The sequence below is a fragment of the Melozone crissalis genome, unplaced genomic scaffold (assembly GCF_028551555.1).
Source record: "Melozone crissalis strain CALT ecotype California unplaced genomic scaffold, PUWL_Pcris_2 ptg000018l_1, whole genome shotgun sequence".
In the NCBI taxonomy this organism is placed as follows: Eukaryota; Metazoa; Chordata; class Aves; order Passeriformes; family Passerellidae; genus Melozone; species Melozone crissalis.
Window position 1 is genome coordinate 33867845 of NW_026535796.1, and position 18464 is coordinate 33886308.

The 18464-nt window shown below is 48.6% G+C and overlaps 1 protein-coding gene across 1 annotated transcript; it reads left to right on the top strand.

Annotated features, from left to right (window-relative positions):
* The first annotated feature begins 799 nt into the window (after positions 1 to 799).
* DLST (dihydrolipoamide S-succinyltransferase) lies at positions 800 to 18004 on the top strand. The gene is made up of 15 exons (XM_054275246.1): positions 800 to 876; positions 5300 to 5333; positions 6506 to 6554; positions 7599 to 7654; positions 8010 to 8084; positions 8478 to 8533; positions 9229 to 9340; positions 9825 to 9980; positions 10260 to 10345; positions 11020 to 11117; positions 12988 to 13118; positions 13684 to 13757; positions 14606 to 14689; positions 15203 to 15370; positions 15829 to 18004. Exons 1-15 carry the CDS (start codon positions 808 to 810, stop codon positions 15961 to 15963), a joined length of 1383 nt encoding a protein of 460 aa, XP_054131221.1. The 5' UTR covers positions 800 to 807; the 3' UTR covers positions 15964 to 18004.
* Positions 18005 to 18464: the final 460 nt, after the last annotated feature.

An 18464-nucleotide genomic window follows, 5' to 3' on the forward strand; every position in this document is an offset into this window, starting at 1 on the left:
CTGGAAGCAGGCAGAAAACAGAAGCTGGCTGGGGAATTCTCAAATGTTTTCAACATACAGAGCACAGCTGAGGAACAGGGCTTACTTGTGGGCTCATTTTCCTGCTTGCCATGGTGAATGACCTCATTGCCCGTTTCTAACCATGCAGCATCCCACGGGGTGATGCCTGCGGCAATGTCATCTCACACGGGCTCAGCGCCGCGGTTTGCCAAGGCGAGCAGGGAAAACACGGCCACAGCTGCCCTGCAGTGACCCAGGGCTGCTTCAGAGCACAGCTCATGAAACGGCACTCCTCATAATGCACGGGGTTATTTATACACATATATATATGCCACTATGTATAATAACATCTATATGTACGCATACGTGTTTATATAAGCATATGTAATACATAGATATATGTATGTCATCTATAAGTAATAGTATTCAATATCATATATATTATACAGGATGTGCTAATACCTATATTATTACGTATATGGTAACACACAGCAATATTATGAGCAGGCCTCGTCCCGCCTGGCCCTGCCCCGCAGCCCGGCCGTGCCCCACAGCCTGGCCCTGGCCCTGCCCCACAGCCCCACAGCCCGGCCCTGTTCCACAGCCCGGCCCTGCCCCGCAGCCCGGCCGTGCCCCACAGCCGGCTCCGCAGCTCGGCTCCGCAGCCCGGCCCCGCCGCGATGGTCCCGCCCCGGCTGCTCCCCCCGCTCTGGGCGCTTGGTCCGGCCCCCCGCGCTTCCGCCTCGCGCCGGGCCTGGTTCCGGTGTCCGCCCTGCGGCCCCTCCCGCCGCCGCCGCCGCCGCCGCGATGGTGCCGCTGTGGCGGTCCCGCTGCCTCGGCCGCGCGCTGGGCCGCTCGCTGCGCGCCCTCCGACAGGTACGGCCCGCGGGCACCGGCCGCGGGGAGCGGGGCAGCGAGGGAGGGCGGCGGCCGGCCGGGCGAGGTCGGTGGCGCCAAGGGCACCGGGACGCGTCCCCTGCCGCCTGGCGCTGGGCACCGCCGCCCCGGGGACACGGCGGGGCAGGGCACGGGAAGGGGCGGCGAGGCTGTCCCGCAGCAGGGGCCGCGGTGAGCGCGGCGCTGCCCCTTCCCCGCGGGTGCCGCTGCCCCGCTGCCAGGCCCGGCTCCGCGGGAAGGGCGGCGGCGCCCGGCACCGGGCAGGGCTGACCCGCGGGAAGGGCGGCGGCGCCCGGCACCGGGCAGGGCTGACCCGCGGGAAGGGCTTCCGAGCGCCGCCGCTCTCGGGCTCCGCCGTCCCCGCCTGTCAGTGGCTGTCACGTTCGGGGCCCTCGCTGCTGGCAGCCGCCGGCCTGCGCCGGCAGAGACCCCCCCGGCCGGGGTGCGCCCGGTGCAGGATCGGCCACAAACCGGTGTGCGGTTTGTTGTGTAAATCCTGCGCTCGGTTCTCAGGGCAGTCATTGAACCGCGGCAAAGGGTGGTAACCTCTGCTGGCTGCAGCGGGGGCTGACAGAGCCCGGTAGCTGCTTAACCCTGGGGCTGCCCTTGGCCAACTGGGTCCTGTGTCCTGCCGCGCACATCTTCCGTTTGAACAGCAAACATGCCCAGCTCCATGGGCACACACATATGTGTGCATACCTACGGGATGGGGAGGATCGCTTCTCTTCCCCTGACCAGCTGGAGCCTTTGAGCATGAGTCTTGATTTCAGACATCCTGCAAATGTAGGCGAGCAAGTGTTGACAACCGATCGTAATGTAAAGACACCGTTGTGTTATAAATGTGTGTGTATGCACGTCAAACTGCGTTATGAGCAACTTACAAGTAACTGTATAAGCTACAGTTTGAAATGTAGAGACAAATTGATTATAATGCAGTTTAAACAAGCTTATTAAAGTGGCATTTTAGTGATATTTGACCTTTGTCAGCTCTCAGTGGTGCTGTGTAATTATAAAGAACAGAAAGAAGTCAGGTGGAGTATTCAAGCCTTTTACAAAACTAGTCTGAAAATCAGGAGGTTTTAGGCTGAATGCTAGTTAACCTGTTAGATGTACTGGAAGAGTTATAGTGGTAGTTTGATCTCCATTTGAACAGTGATATGAGAAGTAAATTTTGATTATGATGTAATGCAGGCTTTTTGGAGAGATGGAAAGAAATTCCAGAACTTGGCACACCTCTGATGGCAGACGTGAGAACAGTAGACATGTACAAAATTCAGAAGTGGAGGATTGAATTGGAGAAGAGTGGAGTCGCTGAGGATGAGGAAAGGTTGACTGGGTTTTGACTGTCTGTAAAAGAAGAGGTCCTGAATTCATATCAAGTAGAAACCATGAATGTGCATCAATGTAGCACGTGAGAGTCAGGGCAGGGGTAGGCAGACCTTGAAGGCTACGTGAAAAAGTCCAGAGAAAAGCTAGTCTGGAAAAGAGAGATTTGATCAGGAGCTGTGTAAAATGCTTTGAGAATCAAATCCTTCTGTTTATCTGGGCAGGAGTTGGTAAAGAACTACTTCTTCCCTGTTTGATCCTCCCCTCATGCTGGAGGAGTTCTGAGCCTGTTAGTAACAGTATCCACCCCTCAGCGTTGCTATCCCCATCCCCTCTCGGCATCTGCCCTCCCGTGCCGTGTATAATGTTTTGATACCCATGAAAGCCGTGCAGGGGGTTTTGTGTGTAGCAGGGCTTTGTGCTCATCCTTGTCGAAGCAGCAGCTGCTTTGCTCTCAAGAAGCTATGCTGGAGAACCAATTGCTGCTGTGCCTGTGGTTGGAGCTGCACAGCGCTGGCCTTCTGGTGTGCCTCTGTTGAAATGAGCTGCACTGTCAAGTTCATCAGATTCCTTGCCTGAGCTGGTCCCTACTGTTGGTATACAGGCTGTTGCTGTAGCTGATGTATTCCATCCTTTATTTCAGTGTCTAGTGACCTGCTTTAAGGTGATGGCTCCTTGAAAGGTGTGGCCTGGGCGGTGCATGCCAGGGTCACTTTGACATAACAGTTATAAAAACAATTCTGAGAAGCCATGTGAAATGAGAGGGAAATATTAATCACTTGGTACATGAGTCACTGGCTAATTAGACCAAGACTTTTTTCCCCAAGTGAAGGCTGTCTTTTTAAACTGACCCAAAGTGCTAATGCCATGTGGCAAAACTGAAACATTTCCATTCTCGCTGAAAAAGCTCCAATAGGAGGCAGAGGGCAAATTTAAGTGATCCAGGAAGAGGTGCAATCAGAAGGATTCCTTCAGGGGAAAAAGGGAACAGGAAGCAGCCCTGTCCAGTGTCTCCTGAAGCTGCGTGTTCATCTGAGGTACTGTGGTTAAGATACAGACACAGTTCTGCAGAATGTTAGCCAGAGAAATCACAGTATCTTTTGTTACTGGCTTCCTCCTCACATTAAGCTCTTGCCCTAATTTCTTAATCTTAAAGGCAAAGGGTAGAGTGATACCAGTTTTTTCCTTAATTTTGCTGCAGTTGTAGAACACAAACTTGACACCACTGGTGGAAGAGAGCTGCAGATGTTTTCTCACAGTGATTATTTTTAGGACAGACCTTCTAAACTTTTATTTTTGTTTTAACTCTACGGTAAACTGGTCCTGAGCAAATAAAATTGTCTGGTTTTGCATCAGTCTGAGGCTGTTCCTTTCTTAACAATTTATTGTCTGGCATGTCAGGAATGCCTTTAATCACTTAAAGCACCCAGGGAAATATTAATGGATAAAGGGAACTCAGGTTGCTTGATACTCAATTTGTGATTGACTCCATGCTATCTAGGACACTACAGAAAGTGGGAAAAATATGATCAATACAGAGTGCTGAGGATTGTGGTGCTCTAGAGAGCTGACCCAGTGGAGTTAAACTGGAGTCTGTCTTGCTGATCCTGGCTTAGAGCTGGCTTTACACAAACCAGATCTGAATTAGCAGGGTCAGTGCTGCACCAAGGTTAGGCATTGTAGCATTCAAGATGACTCTACCAAGTCTGCACAGTGCTCTCTGCTTTCCCTTACCCAGCCAGACCTGGGGCAGGGGCTCAGCAGGCCCTGCCACAAGCTGGTTTTGCAGCGCTGTTGTTCAGGATCACTGATCCCTGCAGTGAAGTGGCAAGCAGGGTGGCTGCATGGTGTTGTGCTGGAGCTTAGCAGTAAGTCAGACTGGCTGCCTGCATCCTCGGCGCAGCTAATTATAACCCTGTTGAATTGCCCATTGGTCATTGAGTTGTCTCTGTGTTAATATCCAACAAGTCAAATCCATTTATAAGCTTGGATAATTAAACTACCGAGGGCTTGATTCCAGGCCTGTTAGTTTTGATACAGTGTTCATTGAATCTGTTTTTGTATGCTGCGGCACTCAGTCCTGTAGATGGTGTGCCAAGCTTAAGTATATTGTTGGTCTTTGGTCTCTGTTGTCTTGCCACACAGCTCCTCAAATTATTTTGATATTTAAGGTCGGTTATATCTCATCCTGCTTGCTTTGCTGAAGCTGAAATCAGGGCTTGTATGCAAACTTCAGATCCTGAAGGTGTGAAGGAAATCTAACTTTTAACTTAGCTGCTGGATAAGGGTGCTTTGAGCTCTTGAGTTGCTGTCATTCTAAGCCAGTAAAGTGCATTTCTATCATGGCTACAGTGCTATTTTCCAATTGCTTTTAAAGAGTTCTTATCTTCTCCAATCCTGCAGGTTTGATGTGAGAGAAATGTGTAATAACAGTAGAGGGAAGTAATTGAATTTTTTGAAATTGAATATTTTGAAATGTGTTCTGCTTTTGAGCTCTGTTATGCTGAGCTAGGAGTGCAGTCAATGATTACACAGGTATGAAGTGAAACATCAAAGAATGTGGAATTCCTGACTAACTGACAGCAGTAGAAATTTTGCCACTGAGAGGAATTCTGGTCTTTGGGAGTTCAAAGGCTCCACAGCTTTAGAAAAAAATTTTAAAACCTCTAGATGCTGTATTCATGACTGTAGGAGTAAACATCATGGGATGTTTTATCATCATATCCAGTAGGTATCCTTTATCTTCTCATTCATAGCAAATTCTGTTGGAAATCTGTTCCTTCTTAAAGAGGAAAGTGCATGAGAAGGTCAAAACTTCTGGATCGGGAACTGGAAGATGCAAGCACCAAATTTAACATCACTGCATCATAAAGCACCCTGGGAGGAGAGAAAGGATAAAGAAGGGCATAGGTGTTCTCCTGCTCTAGCACACTGGGGGAAAGTGGCATGCCTGCAGACTGGAGCATGGGAATGGTGGATCCTGTGTCTGATTCAGATCTCAGGAAAAAAACAAAGTCCTTCTAGGATGGATTTGTCTTCTTCTTGCATTACTGATACATCCTTTTCTCTCTGACAGGGGAACTGTACTCTGGCAAGATCCCCTCTGTCTGGTGAGTCTTACACTTTACCTAGAAAGAACAGAGCTGATGATGGAGGTTTGTAATAGGTCTGATTGGGGTTTGTTTCTGTCAGTCTGTAGTGAAGAAGCAGTGGAATGAGCTAAGTTTCCATAGGAGTGCCTCCCTTGCCTGAGGTACATGCTGCCTGATCCATTTGGCTCTGGTGAAGGTTTCATAGCAGCAGCACAGTGTATTTCAGGCATTGCAGTGCTCAAAGCACATGCTGTTGCAGAGCCCTAGCTCTCTAATAAGCTCCTTTGAAAATGATGGGTGAATATTAAGTGACATGTCAGATCTGGTGTGCCTGTGAACTCCACTTCAATGCCTAAACTGTTTTTTCTTAGAGCTCTGTTTCTTTGTAGCTGTGCTGTAGAAATTGTGCTGCTTTTTTAAAAAAATCAGGTGGGGAAATGGTTCTTCCCTCTGGCATTGTGTAATTTGAGATAATTATGTTCTCCAGTTACTACGCTGACTCTCTTTAAGATCAGTCTGGAAAGCTGCCCAGTGCCCTGTAAGTGACAAAGGACAGGAGTCCAGTTCATAATAAAAAATGCAGTGTCAGGGCATATGAGCAGTGTGGGAAGGGGACAGTGGGGTATGTGAAACTGGGAAGGTGTGCAAGTATTTCCCTATTGTGAGTTTTGGAAACTAATTTTCTCTGGACAGGGAGTGGGCAGAGAAGAGGGATGATGGTGGCTCAATTCTCTGCCCTACACTCTCTTTTCAGTCCTTTTATTCCTTCTTAGCTGTCTCTGGGGCTGCGAGGCTTTCGGGGCTGCCTCTTGCAGGGCTGATACCTTGCTCCATATTTCGTATGGGTGTGGATAACTCAGCAGTTCTGGAGGTGGTTCCTCATAGCTCTTTCCTGATTTTGCTGTGAATGCTCTGCTTCGTTTGCCCATTTCAATGTTATCCTTATTAGCTTTGTTGTCAAGCTATTAACTGTTTTCCTCATCCCTACAAATCTAGATGAAGACAAAACCACTGTTCTTGGCAAGCTCTGGGCAGGTTTGATGGCACTGAGGTGTCTCTGCATGGATATATTCCCCATTTAGTCACAAACTTCTTTCAGGGTGGGCAGCAGTGTCCTCTGCCTTCTTTTGTCTGATGGGGATACTTGAGGGTTGGACAGCTGGATAATATGACTCCTTTCTCATTCACAGGTGTGTCTGGGAGCCAAGGACTGGCTTACACTAACAGCAGGAAGCTTATGTAAGTATCCACAGGAAAGCTGTGCAGAGACTGGGGTTGCTCTTGCTCTAGCCATGATAAGATTTGAGGTCTGAGGAACAGAATATGGTTGGCTGTCATGAAATCCTTGTGCACATTGTAGCAGTATGGAGTTAGCCCTAAAAAGAAATCTAGGTTTTGCAGGTTGAGAACTGAAAACAAGCTCTCTCTGCAACCAGATACTGGGACAGGGAAGGGACAGGAGTGAGGAAACCAGTGATAAGTGGGTTTCTGATTATCTGACTAGAGATGTTGTTTGCTCTATGATGGTCTCCTGGTAGATTTTCTGTTGGGAGAATTGGGGTTATTCACAGCATTGTTGTTCATATGTCAGGGTTTGCACTAATGGGGTGGTCTTATAAAAATGTATTTGGGGAAATGACCATAAGAGTACATGCATAAAAGCCTGAAATACTTTGAAATCCTTTGTTTGTACAAAGTACCCTGTGCTAGAGGAAATGCTAAAGCACATTCTTTTCAGTTTTCCAAATATGATGTAAGTAGATATAAAAATCATCCTTAGGACTGGGATTGCCAGCTGCCTGTGAAGAAACATGGTGGAGAGAAACAGCTGGTTTTTGGATGCGTTGCCATAGGCAATTTATGGTGCTTTTCTTTTATTTTGGAGCAATCTAACAACTTCTGTAGAGATGACAGTCCTAATCTGGAGGTAAAAAAATTGTTGCTGCACTAGTCTTGGGCATTGTATGGGCTGGCCAGGTCACCCTTTAATCAGTATTTAAACTATGAGGGTTCTGTTGGGTTGTGTGTCTAAATGGAAATTCCATAAGTGTCAGTTCTCACTGAGTTTCTGAGAGCACTAGTGATGGTAGGATGCAATGCTTCCTTTCTGGCTGGATTGTTGCAGCTTGAGCAGTAAATAGGAGTCCTTTGCAACAAATACATCAGAACAGCTGAGTAGCCTTTCACTTCAGTTAAGCAAGTGTAAATTCTGTACTTGAGCTTGGTGCTGGCAGCCTGCAGAGGAATGTTCTGCTGTGTTCACACTCTTCTCTCTTTGTGCAGAGTGAATAGCTCCAGTGTCTTCACTGTCCGCTACTTCAGAACCACTGCGGTACATAGTAAGTAAAAAGGCAGGAATCAGCATGATGCTTCTTTTGCTACCTCTTGCTGTCCTGCCAGCAGCCACCTTCCATCCTTGGTCAAGGCTCTCTGCTGTCCTGCCTGCATGGATGACTCAGGGTTTATATCCCCAGGGCCCTAAAGATTTTGTCTGGATTCCTGTCACAATGTGGCTTTCAGTCAGATATGAATTTCTCTGGTGTTTAAGTGTTGATTAGTGTTGAAGAAAGGAGACAGACAGCAATTGATGTCTGATGGCCTAGCCCCTTTAAGCAGAGTTGTGATGACAAGAATGAAGCAATACCATAAATTTTTAGCTCTGAAAGCAGTCAAGTCTGTTTGTGTCTCTCACAGGGGATGACGTGGTTACGGTGAACACACCAGCCTTTGCAGAGTCAGTCACAGAAGGAGATGTCAGGTGGGAGAAAGGTAAGCAATTGCCTCTTCCCTGAAATTCTCATCGCTGTTACTGCTGTGTTGGACACCTTGGGGATGCATTACGGTTCAGTGGCTGACATCCTGCTCTGTGCCTTTCGGTCTGTGACAAATGAGGCATTTAATTGCAGCTCTCCTAAGGGGTTAAGAATTGCAGTTACTGCCTCATCACCTCTCTGTCAGGGGTAATGATGGATGAAGGGAGATGTCTAAGCTGGAATCAGACTCTTAACGGTGCAGTAGATTGCTTGAGCTAGTCTTTTATTTAGAAGTTGTGGAGAAGTGGGATGAAGAAGTTATGGGTTAGTGTGGGAAACTGCTGTGGGTAAAGAGGGGAGGACAGAGCACACCTCCCTCCTCACAGTGGTCTTCATATCTGTCATTCAGCTGTTGGAGACACAGTGGCGGAAGATGAAGTGGTGTGTGAGATTGAAACAGACAAGGTAGGAGTTTCTGGACCAAAACTTTTTCTAGTTTTGTAGCAGGTACCCTGTATGGCTTCTCTCCAGCTAAGAGCTCCTAGAGCCTGCAGGGCCCTGACTGTGTCTCCTGCTCTCTTCATGGAGAAAAACTTTTCTCATCTAATATAAAACTTGCTGTGCCTTAGGTGAGAATTCTTGATAACCCTTATTCATCCATTTGATTAATCATCACTGGTGGTGTTGTTTATTGAAGCTGTAATTTTACTTCTCCTTCCGATTTGAGTGCTTTGAATTTTGAAACCTGTTTGTGCTTAAACAAAGGAGAAATCTGCCAGCCATAAGTTGTCTTCAGATCATTTAAAATTTAAGCTTTACATTCATCCACCCCTGAAAGGATGTTAAGCCTTGAAGTTCTTGCTGAATTCTCTGCTGAGTTCTGTTTTCAGCTTTGCTGTCAGGAAGATGCTGGCAGTGGGTCAGTTCTTGACTGTGCCCTGGAGATAAGACTATACATTACACTGCCAGCATCTCCTAAAGCTTCTAACTATTGGCACAAAATCCTGGTGGAGGGTGTGAAAACTGGTGCAAATAGTGTGAGACACAACTGCTGTCTGTGCCAAATTGCAATGTGTATCTGCACATATCGGCATCTTCTCTTGGGCACTTGGTCTCCAGCTGATGTTTGGGAGAATTTCACTGACTTTCTTTTTTTTCAGACATCAGTGCAAGTTCCAGCCCCAGCAGCTGGTGTGATTGAAGCCCTTCTGGTACCCGATGGTGGCAAAGTGGAAGGGGGGACACCTCTATTCAAACTCAGGAAAACTGGAGGTAAGTCAGGCGTGTATGACTTGCATAGGCCTTGTGCTGCCACCAGGTTTTTTCTGAGGATTTACGCATTTAGAATAAAATGCTTTTTAGCATTCAATAAAGCATTTAGAGGGATCCTGAGAAAATACTCCTGCTCTGTTGTCCATTAGAGAAGCATAATTTTAGTTTTTCTGAGGGGGATCTTCTCTTTTGTTCCCTCTGGAGGAGACTAAACTGTTAGCTATAACTAGTTGAGAATTCCCCTAACTCCCTTCTGTGCCCCCTTCTCTGTAGCATCCAGCCTCCTCCAGTGAGGAGGTCAAGGATGTTGATGAGTAAAACACTTTCACAATGGCTTTCTCTTGTGGTGACTTCTGTCAGCTCAGTAGTGCTGAGAACATAAAGGCACTCTGCCTGAGGGTTTACTTTCGTTAGGTTGGTTGGACTCACACACCTCTGCCAGTGGAAGCTGGTGCCCTTACCATGGTTCTTCCTTGTCTTTCAGCTGCTCCTGCCAAGGCTACACCAGCAGCAGCCCCTCCTCCTCCTGCAGCCCCTGAACCTGCAGCTGCGCCTGCTCCTCCCCCTGCTGCAGCACCAATTCCCACTACAATGCCACCAGTGCCGCCTGTGTCAACTCAGCCCATCGACAGCAAACCAGGTGAGGCCACAGCCATTTGTTCTGTTCTGGAGTCTCTCTGCTTTGGGGGGCACTGTATAAGGCTAAAGACATCAAACAGAGGCATTTGTGGTGAAGGCCTCCTGCAGTATTGCCCTGCTTGCTCCAGACTGGACTGCTCAGCTATGCCTAGAACCTTCCCAGCCTAATTCAAGGCTGCTTCCGTACTGTGTCACTTCAGCAAGGAGCTCAAATATGCTTTCTATCTCAGGGCTTTTCCTACCTGGCTTCTGTTTTTGACTGATGTGTTTTTCCCCTCAGTGTCTGCTGTGAAGCTGGCTGCAGCCCCAGCGGCAGCCCCTCCTGGGGAGGCAGTGCCCACCAAAGGTGCCAGATCAGAGCATAGGGTAAGCTGTGGGAGCAGGGACCTTGCCAGCACTTCTGTTGCTAGGTGATAATCTGTTCTGGCTGGAGCTTGCCGGATGTGTCCATATCCACCTGTACACACCCAGCTCAGCAGGGCTGTGACAGATGGGAAAATTCTCTACATGCAGGAACCACTTACAGGTGGTGTGGAGGAACAGCCTGGACCTCTCTGGCATGGGTCTCTTCTAGGCAAAAGTCTTGTCTTGAGCTCTGCTGACTCGGGACAGAAGGACTCTGTGTGATTCTGCTTGATTTGTCCATAAGCCCTCAGCAAAGGGTTGAGGCTGCTGAAACTGCCTTGTGCATTCTTAAGAGAGCATGGTTGAGCAGCCTGCTTTCTTAGCAGTCTTGCCCTTCTCACGTTAGCCACGTGGACAGCTCTGCATGGTTGGAGGTCTTGAGGAATGCAGAGGCCAGAAGTAGCTGTACTGTGATGCATTTCAGCACTGCTTTTCAAGTGAACTGTGCATTGAGCTGAGCAGTGAAATAAACTCCTCAGCCTATTGTGCTCGTGACCTAGAGTGAAAACCTTGGCCCTAGGAATCTAGTCAATCAGATGGCAAGAGAAAAGCCTTTTGAGTTTCTTGTGCATTTTGCCCTAGGATGAGCTAGGATGAGGATAGGCAGCTTCTGCTCATACCTTTTTAATTTGCAGGTGAAAATGAATAGGATGCGTCAGCGTATTGCTCAGCGGCTGAAAGAGGCTCAGAATACTTGTGCCATGCTGACCACTTTCAATGAGATTGACATGAGGTGAGGAGTAAACCTCTTTTTCCCTTTATGAGTAGAAACAGATTAAGGCAGTAATCTTTAAATAGCAGTCAAAACCTTGTAGGTTTTCTTTGGAGAGACTGGCAGCATGTCTTTTGGGCCCTCTTTCTTAGGTATGTACCACAGGCTGTGCAGCTTCTTCAGAACCACATTGGTGTTGTAGTATGAGGGGCTACAGAGCTTCCTAATGGCCTGTTGTTCCTTGGGAGTCACCTGCTACTTGTAATAGGGGTAGTCTCTGATTCCTCTTCTGTGGGCTTTTTGGTGGAGGACTGGTAAATGTTGAGCAGAAGACCAGAAGGGGCTAGTATCACTTGCATATAGTGGCTGTTAGAAGACAGCAAGATGTAGCATCTGCTTTCTGCCACTCCACCAGGTTACTGCTTTTGGAGGTGTTTAACTTGCAGTGAGTTGGTTCTCCAGGGCTCATCAGCCTTTCAGGTGAGCATTGTTTAGGCCTAAGGCCTTTGCTGTCAGATGGTACAGCTTTCTAGAGACAGAGCAGCATCCTTCCCCATCCTCTCAAGCAGGTGGGGGGCTCCTGACTCAAGTGCTTGCATGGACTGAGCACACTAATGTCTTTGGAGGGTGGGCAGCTTATGTTACAGTGCATTAAGGGGAAATTGTGCCCAAATCAAATTGTCTTGTGAAATCCTATGCTACTCCTTAAGACAAAACATGTAAATATTTGGGTCTCAGAACAATAAGGCTGGCAAAATAGTCTTGATTGGAGGGAAGTGCTGCAGCTTTATCTCCTCTCAGAGGCTCATTGAGGTGTCGCTTTACGCCAGCCTGGGGCTCTGATTGCATCTGGTAATGTGGTTTGGATTGATTACTGTGAAGTTGATTTGTGAAGACCTGTGCTGGGGCCTCTTGCTTCCCACGGGGGTCAGTGTCTGAAAGGAGGTGGCCTTAATGAGGCAGTTCCATAGCAGGTTGTATCCTCATTGCTGCAGCCCTTGTGTCTTGGGAGACACTAATGTCTTTGGGCAGTAATCCTAACTCTAAACAAGGTTAGACACAGGAAAACAAACACTCTAAACCATGGAAAATCCTGCTCCTTGGTGAAACTGTCTCTTCAAAGACTGAAGGTCTCTGAAGGGAGAAGGAATGAACTATGCAATTCCACAGCATCTGATGTTAGGCTAGAATAGGCAGAGCTTGTAGCCACAGCTTGGTTGATGTTTTGTAAATGGCCTCAATTTTGATTAATAGAAACAGTGGGAAAATGTGATTTGTCTGGTCAAGAGCTATGGGTGGACTGGCACTCACTACTATAGCTCCTGGGAAAATTCCTTTCATATTCATTCAACTCCCAAAGCCAGAGAGTTGGATACAAAAGTGGTGTTGTGCTGTCTGGTGCTGAATTTGCAGAGTGGTTGAGGTCTTTTCCTTTGATCACTTTGATTTTATTTCCTGCATGTTTACTGCTTTTGCCACATTGTGTTTTTTCACCCTTCTGTGTCAGTCCAGCCACACCTGCATTTGCTGTCTGTGGTGCCACACTGGTATGAGCACTGTTGTCTCCAGAGAATAGGTGGCAGCATCAGGCCTAAGCAGGAAATATACCATGCCACTCCTTACTTCTGTTCTTGGCAGTGTGGGCCTTGCAGGTTTACTCTGGCTGTGGAGCTCGTGGTCAACGTGGTCCAGGACCAGTTTCTGTTTGATCCTTTGGCAGGAACCTTAGATCCATGTTTATGTCACATGTGAAGGCTTTTGCAGCAGACTGGAGGTTTCCCATTTGGTGGTGCAGATTCGCATCCTTGGGGCTGGCACTGAAATCTGTTACTCAAAGGGAATGGTGTTTTCTTGGACTCCCGGTTTACCATTGTTATTGTGTGTTTCACAGCAACATCCGGGAGATGAGAGCTGTACACAAGGATACCTTTCTGAAAAAGCATAACCTGAAGCTAGGTTTCATGTCAGCTTTTGTGAAAGCTGCGGCCTTTGCTCTGCAGGACCAGCCTGTTGTGAATGCAGGTGAGTGGTGACCCTTGCTGGTGACTTGCATATCTAGGGAGCGCTGCAAAATGGGGGAAAGGCAATGGCCAAGTCCATGGCAGGAGTAGTAGCTTGGAGAAGCAAGTCAAATGCACAGAAAGCATGGGGACAGTCCTGCATGCTGCTGCTGATTTTGCTAAAGTCACTTACATAGGTAGAGGTTCAGCTTGCCAAGAGGGGCTCGATTAGGAAGGGGTGACCAGGAGTGGGGCTGGGGCCATGCATATGCAGCCTGCAGAGGGCAGAGCCTGCTGGCTGTGTACAGGTGGCTGCCGTAGGCACAGTGCAGTTCCTGGGCGTGTCAGAGGTGCTTGCTGAAACAGAAGAACAGAATACCCAAGGGAAGAATAACTGAGGAGGACTGAGCAGTGTGGACTGTTTTCTTTCTGTCTGTCCTGGTGCCTCTCCCACAGGTACAGCAAGGAATCATTCTTCTCTGGAGTTATGTTTAAGCTAGATGTGAGCAAGTTGTTAGGATTTTTTAGCTAGTCAAACCTTTGATCTTAGGTTCTGCATATGTAACACAAGTTGTTTCTCTTTCTAGTGATTGATGACACGACCAAAGAGATTGTGTACAGGGACTATGTGGACATCAGTGTTGCTGTAGCAACTCCCCGGGTAGGTACCTTGGAGCTTTGTCTGTGCTTCCTGCAGCCTTTCATATGGGATGATCATATACTTTGAGCCAGCTCAGCTTTGTGCTCTCCTGCAGCAGAAATTAACTGATAAGACTGATTCTATAAATGAGACACCTGCTGCATTAGGGACTACTAGATGGGTTTTGAAAGAAGGTGGAGGACCAAGAATATTCTACCACTATATTCATCTTAATAAGAGATCTGGTAACAGGGTCAATATAGATCTCAGTTGTTAATGAGTAGGACCAGATTAGGGAACCCCCTTTGTTGTCATGAATCCATGACATAGGCAGTAAAAGCTTTGAACGTCCTGTCCTCTGGCTAACTTTGCTGTGCTGTTCCACAGAGATGTTTCTGTCCAGGGAGAGTATGGGATGGAGTTACAGATGTTGAATTAGTCAATTACTTTCTTGATTAGAAGGTTCTGCTATGAAGCAGAGGTTTGGCAAGGACTGAAGTTCTGTCACTGTCTTCTCCTGAAGTCTAGGGGAGGTCCAGCAAAAAGAGGCGAGAGAAAGAGGTGCCAGCTGAAATCTCCCAATGCCTTACCTGAGAATTTATCAATGTGGAGCTGGCTCCAGACAGACCTGGTTGATTTATGAGATAGGCTAGCAAAGGCAAAGATGATGGCTCATTTTAAGCTGTCAGCCTTTGATGTGTGTCATGCCAGGTTTCCTGTCAGGCTACCAGGGTGTGAGGCAGCTCTGCCAACCTGGGCCAAGGAGGAGGCAGGAGCTCTCTGGGGCTGTGTCCAGATTCCTGCTGCATGACAGCTATCTGTGTGTTGCTGCACTGAATTTGCTATTCATGGACTTTGCTTCTCCCCAGGGTCTGGTGGTCCCTGTGGTTAGGAATGTAGAAAACATGAACTTTGCTGACATAGAGCGTGCTATCTACGAGCTGGGGGAGAAGGTAAGGAAAGTTTTCTGAAGAGGGTTGGGAGGAATGGAAAGAACTGGAAATGCTGGATCGGCGTGTATTGATTTGGTCTCTGTGTCATCGTCTCTGACCTCTAACACACTGAGTTGTGCTGTGGGGAGTGATCCAGTTACATGGCTGGCTGTGCCTTTGCCTTCTAGGACAGCTCTACTCGTTGCCCATCCAGAAGACTGCAATCTGCATTAGGGACATGGTGTATCTTCACCTTTGTCTTTAGAGGCCAAGGCTGAACTGCCCTGGGGTAGAAGTCCCTGTGTCTGTCTCCTGCAAAAGCAGGAGTTGGAAGCAAAGGCGAGAAAATCCTTCCCCAAAGCCACTAGATGCTCACTCTAAAGACAGGATGCATTTTTGAGCAATTTGTGTTGGTTTTCAGCTGAACAAGCGAATAAGCAAAGCTCTTGCAATCAGTATTCCTGGAAAGAGAACCCTCGTTCTTTGCTCTGTGTGCTCTGTGTGGCTTCCTAAGACCTTATTTTTTACTTCTAGGCACGGAAGAATGAACTGGCCATTGAAGACATGGACGGTGGCACTTTCACAATCAGCAATGGTGGGGTTTTTGGGTCACTCTTTGGAACACCTATCATTAACCCACCCCAGTCTGCCATCTTAGGCATGCATGCCATCTTTGACAGGCCTGTGGCTGTGGGAGGCAAGGTAGGTGGACCTGCACAGGAGGTTTTAGGGAACAAAGGACAGGGCTCAGCAGACTGAGGACCTTTTTCTAAGAGATTGGTGTCACTTCTGAAATACTTCATTGTGAAGAAGGAGCAGAGACTAATGGGTATAGGGCACCTTTGCTGGCTCTGGTACTTGCCTGAGCTGTGAGGGGGACTTTGTCCTATCTGTGAGTGGGCAAACTGGTTATAATCTTAGGTGTGGGAAGGAGGAGCTTGTAGCCTTTGTGATAGGGAGCGGTTCCAGGAAGGGCCCTTATCTTGCATGTGGCATGGACCCAGCCTTGGTGGGTGGGTAGATAATTTTGCCATGCAGGACAAATCCAGGAGGGCCTGAACACAGGATTTGGGGTGGGAAAAAGCCAGGTCTTCCCTGAGTTCACAGGAGGGGAGCATGCAGGCAGGAGCACTGAGCTGACAAACGCTGTCCCTGCCCAGATCGAGGTGCGGCCGATGATGTACGTGGCGCTGACCTACGACCACCGGCTCATCGACGGCAGAGAGGCCGTCACCTTCCTGCGCAAGATCAAGGCAGCGGTGGAGGATCCCCGCGTGCTGCTGCTCGACCTGTAGGGCAGCCACACCCCCACACAACCCACCCAGGACAGGGCAGCACCAGCAGGGACGATGCAGGGCATTCAGGAACTGGCAGGGGTCATTCCAGTCTTTCTCCCTCCGCTGTGATTGGAGCTGTCCCAAAGGGAATTATGGGAATAGCTCCTACCTCCTTTCCTGTTTTGTTTAATGAAGGTTTAGTATCTCACAAGAACTTGCCGTGCAGTGGGCCAACCACCGAATGGCACTGCCTTTCCAGAGCCATCTGCGTGGCGTCCTCTCCCTCACAGCACCAAACTCTCACCTCTAGCTTGTCCTATACCACTGGAAACTGCTTGCTGCTGCTGTGCTAGGGTACCCTTCCCTGCCCCTCCATGGCAGGTTCAGCTTTACTGCCTAGCACTGAGGTTCCTGGGAGGGAGAGGAGAGGAAAGGCTACTGTCCTGTCCATGTTTTGCTTGAAAATATTTCGCACTCATCAGCCTCGCAAGGGTGGTCTGACCCCGAGACCACTTGCAGGAAAAGTTTTGGTCAGAGCAGGGCTTGAGGTAGGTGTCATGCTTCTGGCAGTGCCCTGGTTACACTCCCTCCACAGACAGTAACACGGGGTGGCAGCTCCCCTACTTTCCCTTGGTGATTGTCTCTCACCAGCCCAGTCACGGTGGTGTGAATGTTCGTGTTGGGGTGGGCAGAGCCCGTGACCTCTGTGGAGGCAGCACTGTTCCTGGGGACAGCCCTTTCACCATTACATGCCCGACAGGGGGCTGAGAACCGGCCCCCAGCAGCTGTCCTTGGCACACAGCTCACTGGGTGTGACTGCTGGCTTCCTGCGTGCTCCCAGCCCACACCCAGCTGGGGGGCCAGGCCTTTCACTGAAATGTACATCCCAGCCCACGGGTGCTGGTTTGGGGGGAGGGGGGCAGATCTGAATCCGACAGCGCACACATGAATTGAGGGGTGAGGGGGTTGCTAGTGCCTGCAGAGTCTATTACTCTTACCCCCTACACAGAACTTGTAACAAAAATATTTAACACAGCGGATTTTAAATGAAATAAAACTGTGCAACGACTGCAAGGTGGGGTGTGTTCGAGTGGGTGAGGACTCTGGCATCAGCAGCATCCTGAGTGTAGTGCAAGAGTCCTATTACTTGGTGGTGAGAGAAAAGAGGCAATGGGAGCTGAGCCCATTGCTGGTGGTACTAAATTGAGTCTTCTCTGCCTGTGAACACTGCTGGCCTCAAACCCTCTACCAAAGAATTGGCTCTTCCCAGCAAAGAGGAGGGATTTAGGGCTGGAAGTCATCCTTTTTTAGCAACAGAACTGTAATAGATGGTGAAGAATTCCCAGTGTTAGCTAAAGGGCATGATGGCCAAGAGGGAGACCTGAGACAGGCTCATAAAGTTTTTCAGAAGTTGAATTTTTACTGCTGCAATGGAAGAGTTGGAATTCATGCAAGTGTGGAAAGGCTGTTGCAAAGGGAGAAAGGAAGCAAGAACAAGGGACAGTGGAAGCTATCTGTGGTGCTGGGTGTTTCCCTAACAAGATGTCCTCGTTGGGACAACACAAAATAATTTCTGGATCATGGCAGGGTTTTCCCATCTCTGACATCAACTTCAGAGATGGTTTACCCTTCCCAGCTACAGCTGAAGAGGGCAGCCCCTTCTAACAGAAAATGATTGCACTCACAGCTGCCAAGCAGATGAAAGGGAGGGCAGTTCCTGGTACTGGTGCCTTCATTTTCCTGGCAGCTAGGGACAAAAACAGAGTGCAGAGTCAGCTTTTTTGCCTGGCCCTGGCTAAGGTAGGTTAGGGGAAGAGGAAAAAGCCCTTCCTTGTTCTGGGAAGAGTAGAGAGTCTAATTCTTGCACAAATCAGTTGAATGAAAGAGAAGGTTTTGATTAAAAAATGCTGCTTGCACTCAGCCTCTGTGCTGGTTTAGGATACAGAGCGTCCACCTTGACTTTGTACATGAGCCTGGGGATGCCTTTATTCTGTCTGGAGCTGCAATAAATGAAGCCTTCAATCCAATCAGGAAGGGAATATACAGTCAAACTCTTAAAATTACGTGAACTGCTTTATTTAATCTGCCCTGTCAAGGCTTGCTGTAAGAGAGTAGTGCTTGAAACTTCCTTTTGACTCTTTGGGTGACACTCATTGCACTGAGTTGCAAGATGCCATGCTGTGGCTTTGGACACAGGGTCCTTCCTCCTGAACCTCCCCTGAATCACAGGACTAGGAGGCTGATGGGCAGGAGTGTAAGGGTGCAGCGCGGGCTGCCATGGCGAGGAAAAGCCCCAGGCTCAGCTGCTCCTGCTCAGTCCTCCAGTTTCTGCACTGCAATGGAGGTGTCCGCCTTTGCTGGTGTAGATGAGTTTCTCCAGAGCTCTGCTTCCCTCTGGTGGACGAGCACTCCTGCTGCTGCCTGGGAGGGTGTCTTTGCTGCTGTGGGCAACCAGGAGCTGGAACCAGCAGCCACAGAGACATGTGGCTGTCATTCCTTGCTATGGGAGATAAGTGAGC

Excerpts from the sequence above, each read along its gene's own strand:
- DLST (XM_054275246.1), top strand. The coding sequence starts at position 808 with ATGGTGCCGCTGTGGCGGTCCCGCTGCCTCGGCCGCGCGCTGGGCCGC. Across the intron at positions 6,555-7,598 it reads ACTAACAGCAGGAAGCTTAT|AGTGAATAGCTCCAGTGTCT; the intron begins GTAAGTATCCAC and ends CTCTTTGTGCAG. Across the intron at positions 11,118-12,987 it reads TTCAATGAGATTGACATGAG|CAACATCCGGGAGATGAGAG; the intron begins GTGAGGAGTAAA and ends TGTGTTTCACAG.